The sequence below is a fragment of the Lethenteron reissneri genome, unplaced genomic scaffold (genome assembly GCF_015708825.2).
Source record: "Lethenteron reissneri isolate LAM-NWPU_2019-01 unplaced genomic scaffold, ASM1570882v1 scaffold_120, whole genome shotgun sequence".
Taxonomy (NCBI): domain Eukaryota; kingdom Metazoa; phylum Chordata; class Hyperoartia; order Petromyzontiformes; family Petromyzontidae; genus Lethenteron; species Lethenteron reissneri.
In genome coordinates this window covers 1,354,476-1,374,746 of record NW_026890893.1, presented here as the reverse complement: position 1 = coordinate 1,374,746, position 20,271 = coordinate 1,354,476, and the positions used below count along the sequence as shown (strand labels likewise).

The 20,271-nt window shown below is 48.1% G+C and overlaps 1 protein-coding gene across 2 annotated transcripts in view; it reads right to left on the bottom strand.

The window, feature by feature from the left end:
- Nucleotides 1–20,271, bottom strand: part of LOC133361695 (guanylate-binding protein 1-like) — a 141,597-nt gene that overhangs the window by 85,320 nt on the left and 36,006 nt on the right. Inside the window, exons 5-7 of one of the 2 annotated variants that reach the window (XM_061580697.1) lie at nucleotides 19,309–19,346; nucleotides 13,413–13,455; nucleotides 13,217–13,252 (exon numbers count right to left, since the gene is read on the bottom strand). In XM_061580697.1, the coding sequence (XP_061436681.1) occupies nucleotides 13,217–13,252; nucleotides 13,413–13,455; nucleotides 19,309–19,346 (117 nt within the window). The remainder of the gene's footprint in view (nucleotides 1–13,216; nucleotides 13,253–13,412; nucleotides 13,456–19,308; nucleotides 19,347–20,271) is intronic. The other variant, XM_061580698.1, reaches the window with a different exon arrangement.

Below are 20,271 nucleotides of genomic sequence, written 5' to 3'. Positions count from 1 at the left end.
CGCGACGGCATTCGGACTGTGATGACGGATGGCTGGATGCGCTTTGCGCGGGATCAGTGGACCTGTCCGACTCGCAGCGTGCGCAGCTGCGAGTTCTCCTGAACGAATTTGCTGACGTTTTCAGTCAACACAAATTTGATATTGGTTGTACTAAATTGCTGCGACACCATATTGACACGGGTGACAGCGCGCCAATCCGCCAAAATCCCTTTCGGTTGAGTCCCGCCGAAAAGGATCATGTCAGATCGGCCGTTGATGACATGCTAGCCGCCGATATAATTTCCCCTTCCAACAGCCCGTGGGGCGCGCCGATCGTTTTGGTGAAAAAACACGACGGCTCACTGCGGTTTTGTGTCGACTTTCGGCGATTGAACAAAATTTCTGTGGCAGATGCGTACCCGCTTCCTCGAATGGATGAGTCGCTCGATGCCTTGGTGGGGGCGCGATTCTTTTCCACCCTGGATTTACTTTCTGGATTCTGGCAGCTTCCTCTGGATGACGAATCCAAACCTAAGACGGCTTTCCGTACACCGCAAGGCCTCTTCCAATTTAACCGCTTGCCGATGGGCTTACATTCTGCGCCAGCAACTTTTCAGCGGTTAATGGAACTGGTCTTGGCAGGCTTGCAATGGGATTCGTGTTTAATTTACTTGGACGATGTCATCGTCTTTAGCAAATCATTCGATGAACACCTCAAGAGGTTGCGTGCTGTTTTTCTCAAAATGCGGGCTGCCAATTTGAAATTTAAACCGCAGAAGTGCCATTTGCTCCGCGAATCGGTGCGGTATTTGGGTCACATTGTGGGGCGCTCGGGGATATCCACTGATCCCGCCAAAACGGAATGCGTCAGCTCCTGGCCAACTCCCACCTCGGTGGGTGAGGTCAGGAGTTTCATTGGGTTCGCGTCGTACTACCGACGGTTTGTGGCTGACTTCGCTACGATCGCGAAACCATTGTATGCCTTGACGTCCAAGGGAGTCAGGTTTCATTGGGGGCCAGAGGAGGAGGCTGCTTTTCACGCCCTCCGGAATGCCCTGGTGGTGGCTCCGCCGTTGAATTACCCCGCTTTCTCACAACCCTTCTTGCACGATACAGACGCAAGTAACACGGGCATTGGGGGCGTGCTGTCCCAGCTCATTGGGGGCGTAGAGCATGTGGTGGCTTACGGTAGTCGAGTACTGTTTCCGGCGGAACAACGGTACTGCGTTACCCGTCGGGAATTATTGGCAATTGTTTATTTCATTCAGCAGTACCGCCCGTATCTGTACGGTCGGCGTTTCACCGTCCGTACAGATCATGCCGCTCTACAGTACGCCCTGCGTGTTCAACAACCATCGGGGCAGTTGTCTCGATGGTTGGAGATTCTCCAAGACTACGACTTTGTCACCACATATCGTAAGGGCATCCGCCACACGAACGCTGACGCCCTGTCGCGGTTGCCACCCACTTCGGAGTGCGCCTGCCTCTTGGGTTCGGGGCGTTGTAGGCCCCCGAACGTGACCACCGATTCGGTCTTCGTGGCCGCCGCCGCTGCGCCTTCGGCTTCGGGTCTTATCGAGCAAGAAGGGAGGGATTCGTTGCTGGGGTTATCGGTTGCGGAGTGGGGACGCCTCCAAATGGAGGACACCTCCCTCCTCGCTCTGCGCCGTCGCACCGGGGGGGTTGGTCCGGGGGTGGCAAACGTTGACTCGTGGGGGTTGTTCCAGGGGCTTTTAATGCACTGGGACGGAAAATCCCGCCGCCAATGGCTCGTGGTGCCTGCAGCATTGAGGGGTAAGGTGGTATGGGCTGCGCATGAGTGGCTCCTGCACTTGGGGGTTCACAAGACCTTTGCCATGCTCCAGCTCGATTTCTTCTGGCCGGGCATGGCAAAGGACGTGGGGGATCTCCTGGGGTCGTGCACGCAATGCGCGCAGCGGAAGCCACCAGCGAGGGGGTCCAACCCTCCGCTGCAGTTCATAAAGGTTTCCCGGGTTAACGAGCTCGTTGCTCTGGATATTCTCGGCCCATTTCCCGCTACACCCAGGGGAAATAGGTATTTATTGACAGGGGTCGAATACTTCACGAGATGGCCTATGGCCTGGCCTCTGGCCAACCAGTCGGCAGCAGCCATCGCGGAGGCCTTTGTCCAGGGCTATGTCCTCGACAAGGGTGCTCCGGAACGGCTGCTGACTGACCAGGGTAAGAATTTTTCGGGGAAACTCCTCCGCGAGGTGTGCGACCTCTTGGGTACGGAGAAAATTCAGACCTCCCCGTATCACCCACAAACTGATGGGATGGTGGAACGGCTGCATCGGACTATCACGTCCATGCTGTCCCAGCAGGTATCGGAATCCCAGACAGATTGGGACCTTCGCATTGCCGATGTGTTACAAGCCTACAGGATGGCTCCCCACGCGGCCACCGGATTTTCCCCTTTCTTTTTAATGTATGGCCGCGAGGCTAACCCCCCTGTGACGACCCAGCTCAAGCTCTCGGCGCCTCAGGCGAAGTCTACCTTGTCCGAACACGTTACATTTAACATCACCAAATTATCTGAGGCGCGGGAAGCGGCCGTGCAAAATTCTGAACTCCGCCAGAAGGCGAACGAGAGGCTTAGGCTGGGGCGGGTACATGTGTTCAAATGGAAACCAGGGGACCGGGCATGGTTGCACTGTCCCCAGGTGCCGCTGGCGACCTCGTCAAAGTTGGTACGGCCGTGGCAGGGGCCCGTGGAGGTCGTACAGGTCTTGCGGCCGCAATGTGTTCGCGTCAAATGGGGGAGGCGTCGGTGGTACGTGCACCCCTCAAGGTTGAAACCATTCATTGCGCCGCCCCGTGGTTCACACACACACACGCATAGCCAAACGTGTGAGGGGTCCGCCGACTCCCCTACGTCGCTGCTCTCGCCTAACCTGACATCAACTGTTCCATCTCCAGGTGCAACAGGAGTGACGGGTCCACGCCCGCCAACCCCTTCCGGGGGGGTCGGGGGTCACTCGGCTGCGAAGCCAGACTCTCTCGCACCTGGACCGTCAACAACCGCCACTGAACGTGCCGGGACGGGCCCTTGTGACGGGCCCGCCGCGAGAACGCGTGCCAAAACGCGCAGACTATTGTGAGGTCGGCCGTTGGGGGGCCCTTGCGGACAGTGGGGGGAGGCGTCCGGAGTGTGTGTATATATGTTGGTTTTGGGGAATGGGGTATTTATTCGGGGGGGTGCGTCGGGTTATTTTTTTTTTCTCTTCCTGTTGTTGTTGTTGTTGTTATGGTTGTCATTGTTCTTGTTAAAATTACGCGAGGCACACACGGTTTTGGGGTGGGGAGCACCTTTATTCTGATTTTGTTGCAGCCGGGGACGGCTGCGAGCTGTACAGGGGGGGGGGTGATGTAGAGGTGTAGTTATGCATGGGCACGGATGGCTAACAAACACAAGGGGCGTGGTTAGAGCCGTACACAGAGGAGGCGCTCACACCGACGTCCACACTCATCCCCCACGGGACCCTCCCGGGGGGGCCGAGTACTATAAAAGGTGGTGATCCGGAGGGCTCGAGGTCGAGTATTAGCTTAAACCAGCGAAGACTGAAGACCAGCTAGAATAGGCCCCGGAGCTCCCCTGGCTCGCTGTCCTTGTCAGGGCCGACCAGGGCAAGCCGGTGGCGTGGCCCCGAGAGCCCAGACTGACGTTCTTATAAGAGCCGGTCTGGAGACTCAGGGTGCCGGGATCCCAGCTTGACCAGGGCTGGGATAGGTAGCCTCCCCTAGCTCCGTAGTGGAGGACTCGGGCGTAGGTTAGCGGGGTTAGATGTTGTGTCTCCCTGTTAGACAAGTGAAGGGGACGATACCCCTTTAAGTACTGTGTGTACCCGTTACCGTGCACGAGTTGGTGTTAATAAATAAGTGTGCCTCCGACCCCGTCGTCCAAGCCTCCTAAATACTTACTACATATGTAAGAGGGGGGAAGGGAGGAGCCAGGGAGGAGAGATAAAGAGGGTGGGGGTGTGGGGTAGGGAGAGTGGCGAAGTAATAGATGCACCGAGCCCGAGTACAACAACAATGCCGGGGCTGGGAAGTGCAAGCTCCAACCCGAGCCCGAGTACGACAAAATGTCGGGTCTTGGAAGTGAGCGGGGCTGGAGGGTAGGAGGCTGAAGAAACTGGAGATGCGGATACGAAGGCAAACTATAAAGCAGTTAAGGTTTTACCTGGTTAATAACATCCTTCCAATGATTGCTCAATTTGCACTTCCCAGCCCCGGCATTGTGTTATACTCGGGCTCGGGTGCATCTTGAACTTCGCCACTCTCCCTACCCCAGGCTATATACGTATATATAGGCTCGTGTCACAAGCAGCCTCCTTTTGCCCACTTTAGCTATTGTTTATTGCTGTGGGTGTTTCCACCTGATGATGGGCACTTGTGTTGCGCCCGAAACGTCGTGATTTAATTTATTTTATTTTATACCTATGTAGTGACAGAACGGTCACTACTGTGTTGGCCCGTACGAGGGCTGGGGGCCCCAAGGGGGTGCCTGGGGGGTCACGTGCTGGAGGGATCCGGACCTTCCCAGAGGTGGGGGAAGTGAGGCGTGGCCTGGGAAGTGAGGCGTGGCCTGGGAAGGGAGGCGTGGCCTGGGCGGAGCCGGCCACGCCAGAGAGACGAGATATAAGGGTGGTGTGAAGGCAGAGCAGGGCTGTTCCTGAGAAGAATGAAGACACCTCGTGAAGATGCCAGAAGAGAAGACCTACAGTGAGCGGACTGCCAGCAGCCACCTGGCTGGGTCACGCTGGAGCGGCTAAAATACAATTGTGTGTTAGCTAGTGTAGGTCGGTGGTCACCACCCTATGTGTAGAGTAAGAGTAACTGTTGAGTAAACGTTGTGTTAATTAATAAATGAGTGTTGCCTCCCAAGAAGTGTGTGCGCCTAAATTGAACCCATTACATTTGGTGTCAGAAGTTGTGGAAGAATAAATATTGCTAGGTGTTATCCTAGGGAAGTAAAATGGGCACACGAAAAACAAATACAAAACTCATCTGGACGTCTTCGTACGACGGGGATGGTGTGACGACCGTCCTTCGGACAGCCCCGGGGATGGCAGCCCCGGTGACAGAGAGAGAGAGATGGCGCTGCACGTGGAGCGGTGGGACTTGCATCGCACTGCTGCTTCGCCGCCATCGGGAACGGAGCGATGGAGCCGCGGCGAGAGGACACCATCGTCGCTGCGGGGGCTGGCGGGGGAGGCCCGGGCATGCGGGCCACGCGGTGGGCCCGCCATTTCGGCGGCTGGTCGGGGCGCTGTTCCCGCCAAAACACCGTTCCCGCCATTTCGGCGGCTGGTCGGGGCGCTGTTCCCGCCAAAACACCGTTCCCGCCATTTCGGCGGCTGGTCGGGGCGCTGTTCCCGCCAAAACGCCGTTCCCGCCATTTCGGCGGCGGGTCGGTGCGCTGTTCCCACCAAAACTCCCGCCGACATCAACGCCTGCAGAGGGGGAGTTCGTTCGCAAGAGCAGGCCGTGTTCACCATGGAAGATTCTTCGGGCCGTCCCAGTGCTCCACCTTGCCGCCCTCTGCTATGCACAGTTTTCAAGGCGAGTCATGACATGACAAGCACCCGGCCCCAAGAAAAATAATAATAATTTTCACCCATCTTGCGTGTGCCGGGTTGCGATCGTGTGTTTTTTTTTACTCGCTGGGTTGCGGAGCGTGTTCGTCCGGTTGTGTGCGTGAGAAATTGACGCGGCGACCAGTGTTTGTTGTTAATTACGGCGTCGAGATCGGTATCTTCTGCGTGTAGTTAATGATTAATTCGTTGTTGGTGTCCCGAGTTCCGTGGATATCCTGTATGTTGCCGTGTTAATGACTCGTGTTGTTACATCGTTGTGTTGCGAAATCACCATTGTTATTGTGTATACTGTATGGAGTTTCGCTCGTGATTGTCACTTGCAACTGTCAGAAACTTTGATCGTCATTGTTAACAGTGTATGGAATGTTGGGTACTTGCTTGTGATTATTTACTATGTACGGATTGTCTGGAGTATTGATTGTGTGTGTTGCCATGTGGGGACTGGATGGTGCATTGTGCCAAATGATTGACTGTACGAACTTCGTATACTGCATATACTGTATTAATCAATTCGGCGATTCTTGGGGTTTGTGTACAGTTTTTTTCTCTCAAAATTCGAATGCCCTGAGTCCCATGGTTAATGTTGAAGGGGATTTTGAAGTGACAGGTTTGGTTTGTTTCAAACTCACTGGTTGGTTCCTGTCCGTTGTTGCACAGATGATGTCTTTTGTGCGGGAATGCTCCTTGTGTTCTACATGGATCGGGGGTGCGTTTCCGTTAATTGCCGTCAAATTGCATTGCTCTCTCCACTCGGTTGGTACAGCTGCATTGCTGCAATGCGAGTCTCGGAGATGATGTGTACGGATACGGGATGTGAGGTGTATTGTTGTGACCATTGAATATTCGGGATCGTCAAAAAAAAAAAAATTGTGCGTACCTGTTCGGCATTGGATTAGTTCTGTGGGGGATCATAATTCAAATTGTATGTGTTGTGATGGTGTTAAATTGCGATGGTGACATGCTGCCAGGGATTTGGAATTGTGCTGCTGGCTGTCACTATCTTGGGGCGCAGGTCCTGACCAGGATGGCCCAGTGAGTGTTGCGTGTCTAACATGAACGTTGTGGTCCCGTCATGCTATGGCTGACGGCTTGACCTGACAGCCCGGAGATTGAAACACTCCGTGGTATGTCTAGCCTAGTGGGCTGTGCGCTCACATGGCTCGGAGAGTGTGGTCCCGTCATGCTATGGCTGACGGCTTGACCTGACAGCCCGGAGCTTGAAACACTCCGTGGTATGTCTAGCCTAGTGGGCTGTGCGCTCACATGGCTCGGAGAGTGTGGTCCCGTCATGCTATGGCTGACGGCTTGACCTGACAGCCCGGAGCTTGAAACACTCCGTGGCATGTCTAGCCTAGTGGGCTGTGCGCTCACATGGCTCGGAGAGTGTGGTCCCGTCATGCAATGGCTGACGGCTTGACCTGACAGCCCGGAGAGCGAAACACTCCGTGGTATGTCTAGCCTAGTGGGCTGTGTGCTCACATGGCTCGGAGTGTGTGGTCCCGTCATGCAATGGCTGACGGCTTGACCTGACAGCCCGGAGAGCGAGACACTCTGTGGCTTCATCTTCTTGTTTCTTTCGGTAAAGTCACGTAGAAGGGAAGTAATAAAATAATAAAAATAAAACATAATAAAACAATTCTCACGACGTTTCGGCTTGTCTAGCCTTGTGGGCTGTGCGCTCACATGGCTCAGGGAGGGTGGTCCCGTCATGCTATGGCTGACAGCTTGACCTGAGGGCTCGGAGGTTGAGACCCTCTGAGGCGCGTTGAAACAGTGGGCTGGAGATTCGTAAGGTTCGGGTGGAGTTGGCCTGTTACGTTGAGACTGTTTCCCTCAGTTGTTAGGGTGCATGTTGTGCAGTGAGTGAACGATGGGTCGTCTCAGCTCGGTCGGTACAGCTATATGCTGCGATGCGAGTCTGGGAGAGAGACTGGGTCATCTCAGCTCGGTCGGTACAGCTATATGCTGCGATGCGAGTCTTGGAGAGAGACTGGGTTAAAATCCCACCGATATGGCCGACGTGTGCTACTGGTTGTGACGCCGCGTCGGAAAGGCGGTGGGGGGGTAACATGGAAATCCCCCCCCCGATATGGCCGACGCGTGCTACTGGTTGTGACGCCACGTCGGAAAGGCGGTGGGGTGGTAACATGGAAATTCCCCCCCCGATATGGCCGACGCATGCTACTGGTTGTGACGCCACGTCGGAAAGGCGGGGGGGTGCTAACGGGTGACTGTCATTGCATGCGTGATTCTAACGGTGGGGGGGCTGTGCTGTAGCGTAAGTGGGTTAGCCAGTTTTCATGTATATTTGTTGTTAATTCCCCGTTTTCTATGCGGTTCCCTTTTACCCTCGTCGATTCTGTATATATTACGTGATTGTATTTCTTATCGGTCGCCGGTCATTTATTGATGTTGCTGGTTCGGAGGCACACCTTTTCGATGTTCACAGTTGTGTTACAGCCGGGGACGGCTGTGTGTTTATACAGGAGGGGGTGATGTAGTGACAGAACGGTCACTACTGTGTTGGCCCGTACGAGGGCTGGGGGCCCCAAGGGGGTGCCTGGGGGGTCACGTGCTGGAGGGATCCGGACCTTCCCAGAGGTGGGGGAAGTGAGGCGTGGCCTGGGAAGTGAGGCGTGGCCTGGGAAGGGAGGCGTGGCCTGGGCGGAGCCGGCCACGCCAGAGAGACGAGATATAAGGGTGGTGTGAAGGCAGAGCAGGGCTGTTCCTGAGAAGAATGAAGACACCTCGTGAAGATGCCAGAAGAGAAGACCTACAGTGAGCGGACTGCCAGCAGCCACCTGGCTGGGTCACGCTGGAGCGGCTAAAATACAATTGTGTGTTAGCTAGTGTAGGTCGGTGGTCACCACCCTATGTGTAGAGTAAGAGTAACTGTTGAGTAAACGTTGTGTTAATTAATAAATGAGTGTTGCCTCCCAAGAAGTGTGTGCGCCTAAATTGAACCCATTACACCTACATGACTTTACCGAAAGAACCAACGAGTATAGATTCCTGCAGTCACGAAAACTTCAAATCTAGATCGCTGATGAATACTCAGGTTTCAGTCTATGGCTTTCAAATTGAACACTTCTTGAATGTAGGGGGGATTTCTAGATGGTTTTGGAAAAAAAAAAATTGTAATGTTCTGGAAACTCGTGAAATAAGCAATAACCTTCTCGAATAAATATGGACACTTCTGGAAGAGGCAGGAAATTCCTCGAATGAGCTCTATTAATCCGTAAATTTTTGGAATTTTCCAGGAGATTTCATCCACAGCGTTTAAGAACATCCCAGATCATTAAAAGTAGCTGCTGATAGGGTATGAAAAAGCCCTAATCCCCCCCTAGGGAACCCCACTACTTAGATATCCTTTGCGTTGAACAAGTGACCGAGTGACCATGAATTGATGACGAAACCTTTTTTTTATTTTTATTGACTGAGTCGGCTGAGAGTTTGTGAATAGATCATTCACAAAAGCGTGCAGAGAAGAGCTTCTCAGCCTTAACACGTAGTCGGAGGAAGTCTTTAGAGTTTTTTGGGGTTAACTCGTGTTAATATAAATGTTGATTTGAAGCTTTCGTGACTGCAGGAATCCATACTCTTTGGTTCTTTCGGTAAAGTCACGAAGGTAGAAAAAGTAATAAATCACGACATTTCTATCGCAACACAAGCAATCGTCATCAGGTGGGACAACTACAGCAAGAAAAAACTGCTGAAGTAGGCGAGAGAGCTGCCGTGGCACGAGGTTATATAGGTATCGGTGGTAGGGGGGGGGACAGATAAGGTGGGGGGGACAGATACGGTGGGGGGGAAGGAGGCAGGGCAGAACGTGGACCCCACAGCAGCACTGGGGGAGAGATCTGCTGAGAGACCCCGCAGCAGCACTTGAGTCACTGGGGGAGAGATCCGAGAGATTCTAGATTTGAAGCTTTCGTGACTGCAATGATTCATACTCTTAGTTCTTTCGGTAAAGTCACGTAGGTAAAAAATGAAATTAAAATTAAAATAAAACAATAAAAATCACGACGTTTCGGAGGCAACACAAGTCTCCGTCATCAGGTGGGACCGTCACAGCCAGATTAGCTGCATCAAGTGAGGGAGGGATTCAAGATGTAAGCTCTTAAGTACCAGTTAAGGGAGGAGGGGGGGAGGGGCTTATCAGAATGTGGTAGCCAATGAATGGAAAGTATCGGGAGGGGGGGGCGGGGCTAACAGAGGGACGGGGTACTCGTGGTCGAGGTCAAGGACGTGTTTGTGCGCAAGTCACTGTGGGTGTACATAATAGGAAAGGAAAGAAAATGCCCATGTTTATACGAATGTTGGCTGACAATAAAGAGAGTACTGTTAAACGTTAGGGATGTTAACACTCGGTAAAGTAAAATAGTGCCTATCAGATAAGATGGTCCAACAATGTGTAATTAAATCTTTTTTGCATGGTTGATAACATCTTTCCAATGATTACTAAGTTTGTACCCATCATCACGGTTGAAATTATGTCTGTGTTTGTATATCTGAATGGCTTCGTGTACAAACCTTTGATGGTAGCCAGAGGGTTTGCAGAGCACCTTAGTCTCGGAGAAAACAATCTCATGAGAGCCCACCGTGTTGTAGCAATGATCGGCAATGGCGGAAGATTGAATTTTGCCGTGTTTCAAATCTGACTTGTGCTCGCGGGCACAAGTCAGGTTTGTACACGAAGCCATTCAGATATACAAACACAGACATAATTTCAACCGTGATGATGGGTACAAACTTAGTAATCATTGGAAAGATGTTATCAACCATGCAAAAAAGATTTAATTACACATTGTTGGACCATCTTATCTGATAGGCACTATTTTACTTTACCGAGTGTTAACATCCCTAACGTTTAACAGTACTCTCTTTATTGTCAGCCAACATTCGTATAAACATGGGCATTTTCTTTCCTTTCCTATTATGTACACCCACAGTGACTTGCGCACAAACACGTCCTTGACCTCGACCACGAGTACCCCGTCCCTCTGTTAGCCCCGCCCCCCCCTCCCGATACTTTCCATTCATTGGCTACCACATTCTGATAAGCCCCTCCCCCCCTCCTCCCTTAACTGGTACTTAAGAGCTTACATCTTGAATCCCTCCCTCACTTGATGCAGCTAATCTGGCTGTGACGGTCCCACCTGATGACGAGGACTTGTGTTGCCTCCGAAACGTCGTGATTTTTATTGTTTTATTTTAATTTTAATTTCATTTTTTACCTACGTGACTTTACCGAAAGAACTAAGAGTATAAGATCCGAGAGAGGCACAGAGAGAGAGCGACACAAGGAGTCGGAAATAACAGCTGATATAGGCAGGTAGGATGGAAACAGATTTGACTATATTTGGTTAATAACTTCCTTCCAATGATTGCTCAGTTTGTACCCATCTTCTCGGTTTAAGTTGTGTCCGTCTTTATATATCTGGATGGCTTCATGAACAAATCTCTGATAATAGCCGGTGGGTTTGCAGAGTACCTTCTTCTTGGAAACAATGACCAGGATTGGCAGAGGTATTGGTCCTACCGTGTTTCAGATCTGCCTTGTGTTCGCGAACATGGTCCCGAGACATGTCGTTTCGTTTCCCCAATGCAACTGCTGCCGCACCCACACCTCACTTTGTAGACACCCGGGTATTGCATATCAGGAATCACATCCTTTACAGATGGGATCAAATCACGGATTTTGTGTACTATGTTGAAACGAACCTGGATCTTGTGTTTGTATAAGATTTTGGAAATATTTTTGGTAACCCCTGCTATGTATGGGAAAGTGATGGTATTGGTTGGATCCTCAGATGTTTGTTTGTCTCCCCATAGCGGGGGAGACAGTTTTGCGGATTGTACGGTCAGAGTATCCATTCATCCTGAGGGCTTGGAGTACGTGCTCTAGCTCACTGGCTAGGTGATGCTGGTCGGAGATGCAACGGGCCCTATGGTGTAGTGTTTTGATGAGGGAATTCTTCTGGGCTGGCTGGTGGTGGGAGTCAGGCTTTTGATAGGCATCCGTGTGGGTGGCTTTCCTGTAGGCAGAGTGTCCCAGCGAGCCATCAGGTCTCTTCTCGATCAAAACATCCAGGAATGGTAGCTTGCCATCCTTTTCCACTTTCATGGTGAATTTGATAGATGGGTGTATGGAATTGATGTGGTTGAGAAATTGGTTCAGTGCTGGCAGGTCATGTGTCCAGATGACGAACGTGTCATCTACGTATCTCTTCTACAAGGATGGCATCTGTCTCAAATTTCTCCATGAAATCATTCGCTACCACTGGCGATAAGGGCAAACCCATTGGGGTACCCTCATTTTGTTTGTATAATGTTTGTAGAATGTACCATTCCAACACTTACTTCACCTGGAATGGTACATTCTACAAAATTCTACAATGACTTTACCGAAAGAACCAAAGAGTGTAAGTATAAATGTGGCGTTACACCCGCTACCAACCGACACAGCCAAACAGGAGGATTTCTCCACAACTCCGGTTGTCGCCTGACGATGCTGGTTATTGTAATTACCAGTGAAACATCACGGTGCTCGAGTTGTAAATGTTGTAATGGGTTTCCTCTCCAACACACAACCGGTTAGATAATGTGTGCATTGTCTTTGAAACCTATTCTTATTTTTCATCATGTTTAATATTCGCAAAAAATGTATCCCATAGATATAACTGCTCGATCCGAGCTATAAGTGCTCTGATACTTGCATTATTATTGTACTGTTTGCCTTTTGGCTTTGGTGCCTGGTCTAACATTGATAGTAAGACAAGGCCATAAAAAAGGCTGTCTCTTGCGTAGGGCAGTTTCAAGGACAATACGTATATTATCTGAGCATGTTTGTTTGAATATTTTGCCAAAAGTACCCGCGGTTAATGCAGACGTAATGCCTTGCAAGAGGTATCTAAGTGGTGTTTGAACATCTTAACACACCACCTGTTTGATTGCCAGAAAGGATAAAAGCTATTCTTATTTAACAGCCAAATAATGAAACGCATCATAGGGCACTTTAATCGAGGAGATGGAGCAATGACATGCACGCTTGTGTGAGTGCTCGTTGAATTATTACATAGCAGTATCCTGAGCTATGTCATCAGCTTGGAAAGACCTTCATGGAGCAGTAGATCAAAATTTTTTTGATGATGATTAATCATGTCGCGATAGCTATGACATCACACAAGATGTGGTGCATATAATGATGCTATAGGGGTATGAACTCATAGGGTGCTGCGTTGGCAAGATGTTAACTATCTCGCTTGGTATATAAGATGTCGTGGGTTCGATCCCGATCCCGACCCTTGACGTCTGCTATATATTTGGAGCGTGTGTGTCTCTCTCCCAATGGTTGCGTAGATTTTTCTCCGGGTTCTCCAGTTTTTCCTCCACATTTAAAATCAACATCACGCCTTTAGAGTATTTGGCTGCTATAAGATTCCACATTACGATCAGCAACTTCGTTGAGCTATAATTTGTGATAGCCAGGTTGCTTCTAAAAAAGATCTCGATAGCTCAGTGGGTCTTACCTGGTAAAATAAAAAGTTTAGTTTTTAGTTTATATGTGTATGACGTGTGACATTATCGCCGTGGGAAAACATGTATCCATTTACCGCATTTTTTCTTCATCACACAGTTTTGTGCTGGCCCTAAGAGCAACACAAATTGATGCAAAAAATCAAACTTATGACAGAGCAATTTTTTGCGCGCTAATTGTAAGCTCGTGTTACAGACCAGCGGACAAGCGGAACTGCGGAATTACCATTTTAAAATTGGCACCAGCATCCAAATTTTTACCATCACACTTACATGCTCTTGGGACGTTGCATTTTGGAAGGAACCTTCGGTGAAACTACAGGACACAGAGGGCACATGTTAGCGTTGACAATGTATCAATTACAATTTTATACATGCCCTTTTTTCATAGAATGTATTATTCGGCTTGAAAAGGCCTCTTGATGACATATCAAGTCCTGTACAAATAGCTTAGGACCGTACATGGATCGGAGTAAAATAAGATTTAGAGCTGAGAGGTTGGAGAATGCATCGATGGAAGTGGAGTAACGTGAGAAGTAGGAGAGTCGAGTGTGTCGAGCAGAGTCGAGTGAAGGGAGAGTCGAGTGAGATGAGAGGGGAAAGACAGGCAAGGTCGAATCCAATCTTGAAATATTTCAACGCTTACAGTGGAAGTAAGTGGATAGTATTTGGTTGTATAGTTTCCTGTATATAACAATCACAATCTTGATTTATTCTAGAGGAATCTGATGAGCTATAGAGATATGTTTTGTTAGAGATTATCTAGCAGGAGCGGATCAGAAAGTTACAACAACAATAACAAGCGATAAAAAACACGATAGGAGTGCAGATAACCCTAGGAATTCAAATCTAAATGAAAGGTAAGCAAGTCACTCAAAATAAGTAACAATTACCTTTTTCTAACAACAATAATTAAATGAACGCCTATACGGGTCACCACATGTCAATGTCGATTAACTGTGTCCAGCCAATAACAGGTACAGTGGAACCTCGGTATACGTCGTTAATTCGTTCCAGAAGGTAGGACTTATACCGAAAATGACGTATACCAAACAAATTTTTCCCATAAGAAATAAAGGGAAAGGAAATAATCCGTTACAGAGTAAAAGAAATGATATTTTATATGGCATATTATACATTAATGGGGTTATATAAAATAATTTAGAAACTAATTACTAAAATGCATAGAGAAGTCAAGTAGGTAAAAAGGTTAAAATTAAAATTAATAAAAGTAAAATAAAAATAAAATATAAAATCACGACGTTTTGGAGGCAACACAAGCTTCCGTCTTCAGGTGGAACCGTCACAGCACGATAGCTGTATCAAGTAAGAGAAATTCCAAGAAAACAGTCCTTGTATATATACTGGTTGAGGGTGGGAGGAGCCAAGGTAGGCCCTGGATATTATTATTGTGAGGTTCGGTGCGGCTGAAGCACGCTGTTAGGAATGAGCCTTTGTTGTGTAGACTGGTTGAAATCGGAGGTTCCAAGAGTTGTTAAGGTGCGGCTGATGTAAAGGTGCGTGTAAATGGGACTGAGCCTTTTGTTATGTAGAGGTGGTGCGGCTGAAACCGCTGCCAGGAATGAGTCTTTGTTGTGTAGACTGGTTGAACTGGGAGGTTCTAAGAGTTGTTAAGGTGCGGCTGATGTAAAAGTGCGGCTGCTGTGCATGGGACTGAGCCTTTGTTATGTAGATGAAACAGCACTTTGCTACGTTGCTGGGATTAATTCTAGATTTGCCAAATATGTGTGGTAAAACTTAAAGTAGGAAAACCAGTGTGTGAAAAAAGAAGAAACTATATGGTAACTGAAGAATAGTAAAATAGTGCCTGTCAAAAAAGATGGTCCAAATATGTGTAGTTAAATCTTTTTTGCATGGTTAATAACATCTTTCCAATGATTACTAAGTTTGTACCCATCATCACGGTTGAAATTATGTCTGTGTTTGTATATTTGGATGGCTTCGTGTACAAATCTTTGATGGTAGCCAGGAGGTTTGCAGAGCACCTTGGTCTCGGAAAAGACAATTTCATGAGAGCCCACAGCATTGTAGCAATGATTGGCAACGGCGGAAGAATCAGTTTTGCCGTGTTTCAGATCTGACTTGTGCTCGCGGACACGATCAGAGATATGACGTTTCGTTTTTCCAATGTAGTAATCACCACAACTGCGACTCAGTTTGTAGACTCCAGGGTATTGTAAGTCAGGAATGACATCTTTCACAGATGGAATTAGATCACGGATTTTATGTACTGTACTGAATCGGACTTGGATCTTATGTTTGTTTAGAATTTTGGAGATCTTTTTGGTCACGCCTGCTATGTATGGCAACGTGATAGTTTTGATCGGAGTTTCATGTGGCTGTTTCTGTATGGTGGGAGAAACAGCTTGGCGGATGGTGCGGTCAGAGTATCCATTCATCCTGAGGGCCCGATGTACATGTCTTAATTCACTGGCCAGGTGGTGTTGGTCAGAAATGCCATGAGCTCTGTGGTATAGCGTTTTGATGAGAGAATTATTTTGAGATGGGTGGTGGTGGGAATCAGGTTTCAAGTAGGAATCTGTGTGGGTGGCTTTCCTGTAGACAGAATGTCCCAAGGATCCGTCAGGTCTCCTCTCAAACAGAATATCTAAGAATGGTAGTTTACCATCTTTCTCCACTTCCATGGTGAATCGGATGGATGGGTGTCTGGAATTGATGTGGTCCAAGAAGTGGTTCAATGCTGGGAGGCCATGTGGCCAAATGACGAAAGTGTCATCCACATGCCTCTTCCACAGGGAAGGACGCAGGGTGGATGTCTGGATGGCATCTGATTCAAACTTTTCCATGAACATGTTAGCTATCACTGGTGACAAGGGGGAGCCCATAGGGGTAGCCTCATTCTGTTTGTAGAAGGTGCCATTCCAGGTAAAATAAGTGTTGGTGAGGCAATGCCTAACCAGCGCAGGTACATCCGAATTCAATCCATGTTGGACCAAGTCCTCAATTATTGTTAGGGTGTTAGGTACTGAGACTTTGGTAAATAGAGATACAACATCAAAACTGACGAGGATATCATCAGGAGATAGTACCATGTCCTTGACCATAGAGACTAATTGGGTTGAGTTGAGTACTGCCAAAGAGGTCTTGCCTGTTAAGGGAAGCAGAGTATCTGATAGAAACCGGGCTAGTTTGTAGGTAGGAGAGTTGATCGTCGACACGATGGGTCGTAGCGGGGTACCTTCTTTATGGATCTTGGGAAGACCATAGAGTCTGGGAGGTTTTGCAGCCGATGGTTTTAGAGAGGGACGTTTGGTTGGTTCGATTAGGGAAGTCGAACTCGTGATGATTTTGTTAGTTTTTGTCGTTAGGCTGTTAGTAGGATCGTATTTAATTTTGGAGTAACTCCCATCATTAAGTAGGTCCAGGATTTTGTTGTTGTATGATTCTTTATCCATGATGACCGTGGCATAGTCATCCTCTCGGCAGACAAGGGCAATGCCACGGTCATCATGGGCTCCCCTTTGTCACCAGTGATAGTCAACATGTTCATGGAAAAGTTTGAATCAGACGCCATCCAGACATCCACCCTGCGTCCTTCCCTGTGTAAGAGGTATGTGGATGACACTTTCGTCATTTGGCCACATGGCCTCCCAGCATTGAACCACCTCTTGGACCAAATCAATTCGAGACACCCATCCATCAGATTCACCATGGAAGTGGAGAAAGATGGTAAACTACCATTCTTAGATATTCTGTTTGAGAAGAGACCTGACGGATCCTTGGGACATTCTGTCTACAGGAAAGCAACCCACTCAGATTCCTACTTGAAACCTGATTCCCACCACCACCCATCTCAAAATAATTATCTCATCAAAACGCTATACCACAGAGCTCATGGCATTTCTGACCAACACCACCTGGCCAGTGAATTAAGACATGTACATCGGGCCCTCAAGATTAACGGATACTCTGACCGCACCATCCGCCAAGCTGTTTCTCCCAACATACAGAAACAGCCACATGAAACTCCGATCAAAACTATCACGTTGCCATACATAGCAGGCGTGACCAAAAAGATCTCCAAAATTCTAAACAAACATAAGATCCAAGTCCGATTCAGTACAGTACATAAAATCCGTGATCTAATTCCATTTGTGAAAGATGTCATTCCTGACTTACAATACCCTGGAGTCTACAAACTGAGTTGCAGTTGTGGTGATTGCAACATTGGAGAAACGAAACGTCATATCTCTGATCGTGTTCGCGAGCACAAGTCAGATCTGAAACACGGCAAAACTGATTCTTCCGCCGTTGCCGATCATTGCAACAACGCTGTGGGCTCTCATGAAATTGTCTTTTCCGAGACCAAGGTGCTCTGCAAACCTCCTGGCTACCATCAAGGGTTTGTACACGAAGCCATCCAAATATACAAACACAGACATAATTTCAACCGTGATGATGGGTACAAACTTAGTAATCATTGGAAAGATGTTATTAACCATGCAAAAAAGATTTAACTACACATATTTGGACCATCTTATTTGACAGGCACTATTCTTCAGTTACCATATAGTTTCTTCTTCTTTTTTCACACACTGGTTTTCCTACTTTAAGTTTTACCACACATATTTGGCAAATCTAGAATTAATCCCAGCAATGTAGCAAAGTGCTGTTTCATCGACATAACAAAGGCTCAGTCCCATTCACAGCAGCCGCACCTTTACATCAGCCGCACCTTAACAACGCTTAGAACCTCCCAGTTCAACCAGTCTACACAACAAAGACTCATTCCTGGCAGCGGTTTCAGCCGCACCACCTCTACATAACAAAAGGCTCAGTCCCATTTACACGCACCTTTACATCAGCCGCACCCTAACAACTCTTGGAACCTCCGATTTCAACCAGTCTACACAACAAAGGCTCATTCCTAACAGCGCGCTTCAGCCGCACCGAACCTCACAATAATAATATCCAGGGCCTACCTTGGCTCCTCCCACCCTCAACCAGTATTTATATACAAGAACTGTTTTCTTGGAATTTCTCTTACTTGATACAGCTATCGTTCTGTGATGGTTCCATCTGAAGACGGAAGCTTTTGTTGCCTCCGAAACGTCGTGATATTTTTATTTTATTTTTATTTTACTTTTATTAATTTTAATTTTTTACCTACGTGACTTTACCGAAAAAACCCTAAGAATATGAATCCTTGCAGTCACGAAAGCTTCAAATCTAGAATGCATAGAGAAGCCACGTGACCGCGCTGCTGCCAGCTGTGCTAGTCACGTGGCGTGCCTCAACCCCACACGTCTCGCGCCTCGACCCGGGGCTCCACCCTCCATGTGGGCAGCCCCCCACGTCCCCCGCCCCTATCCCCCATGCCCCCCGCCCCTCTCCCCCACGCTCCCCGCCCCTCTCCCCCACGTGCCCCGCCCCTCTCCCCCACGCCAGCCCGCCCCTCTCGCTTTGTTTCAGTCGTGAACGGGGCATACGCGGGTACTGTACGCGGTGACTCATCCCGACCCATACAAGTTCTAGCAAGCGCGTCGTATCCCAAGACATTTTTTTCTCGAAAAAACACGACGTATACCAAATTCGACTTATTCCAAAGCGGTTGTATACCGAGGTTCCACTGTATTGTGATCTCTTGCATCCATTAACGGCAGGATGTGCATGCATGATTTGCATGCATAATGTGCGTGCATAATGTATGTTGGTTAACCTATGAAAACCCCAACCGCTAATGGATAACCATTATAATTTATAGAAATACATTAACCTCCCCCGCCACATCTGGTCTTCGCACCTTATTGGCACACAAGTGACGACATCACATTTATACCCCACTCTATTTAAGACCGAAACAGGACAAGGATTTATCCACCACTCTGGATGTCACCTGATGCTGCTAGTTATAATTACTGGTAAAACGTCACGGTACTCGAATTGTAAATATCGTGGGTTTACTGTCCAACACACCCATGTGCTGTACAAGTAAAGAAATTGTACGTTTTGATTACGTAACAACCCTTACTAATTGGCTGTGTCGGGCGGTGGCAGACTTATCGAGAGACACATTTATATTTATGTGGTCTAACCCAAAAAATCTCTATTATGGATAATATTGGTCGTGAAAGCTTACGTGTTAAACTACAAACACAGAATCATACAACCATCGTGCGTTTCAAACCTGGTGTTGTGGTTTTCTGCGAAAGTGAGTTCTCTTGCCTGCGAATAGAAATATCACAACCAGTGGCGGCTCCTGCAAAATCTCTCAGGGGGGGCAAATGTCTGGATGATTTATAAGGATAAGGTCCACCCATGCAAAGGATAAATTAACAGCTTAAGCATGTAAAGGCAACTTCACTTCTTTAATATTAATGAAAAATAAAGTGACTCTTACAATACATCTTGTTTGTTTCTATACTCACTATTAATACAATCCACTCAAGTTTCTTTTATTAAAGATTCTACTAGGTGGCGACAAACAAAATTGTTGACTGAAACGTGCTTACGTATGATGACGTAAGCACGTTAGTGCGAGCCCTCCCGGAAGCCATAGAGAATGCATTGCAGCGCCCCCCGTTCGAAAAAAAACATCTTTGAATGTAAGTCTATGGGGCCACTCGGGGCGATTCTCAGCCGGAGTGAAATCGCCCAAGAAGAGGCGGTACTCCACAGAACGTGACATGATGCTGATTGGACTATATCCAGAGGCACAGTGACGGCTAGCGTGACTCTGTGGTTGAATGACATTGGTGGTGCGTCGCCCAACCGCCCTAATGAAGAAACCTCCCCTGATCACAACTCTTCATTAGTTTTTTTAATTGTTTTTGTTCTCCGTACACACGTTACACCGTTATGACAAAATTATAAATTGGAGCAGAGTTTTGAAGCAGCACGATGTTAACTATATCGGCAGCTTGCAGCCAAATGCACTGGACAGGCAAACACAATCAACAAATTCAACTGAAGCTCAATTGACTTGGAATTTAATACGGGGGTTGTTAGGTGAATATATATGTGTAGATTTGTAGGGCTCCAAGTTATGGGAACACTTAGCCTTGACTGACAGAAAGTGTATACGAGATAATTGAAGTATGGTGACTTTAGAGCAATATATATAAAGGTTATGATGTATTTTAAATTGAGA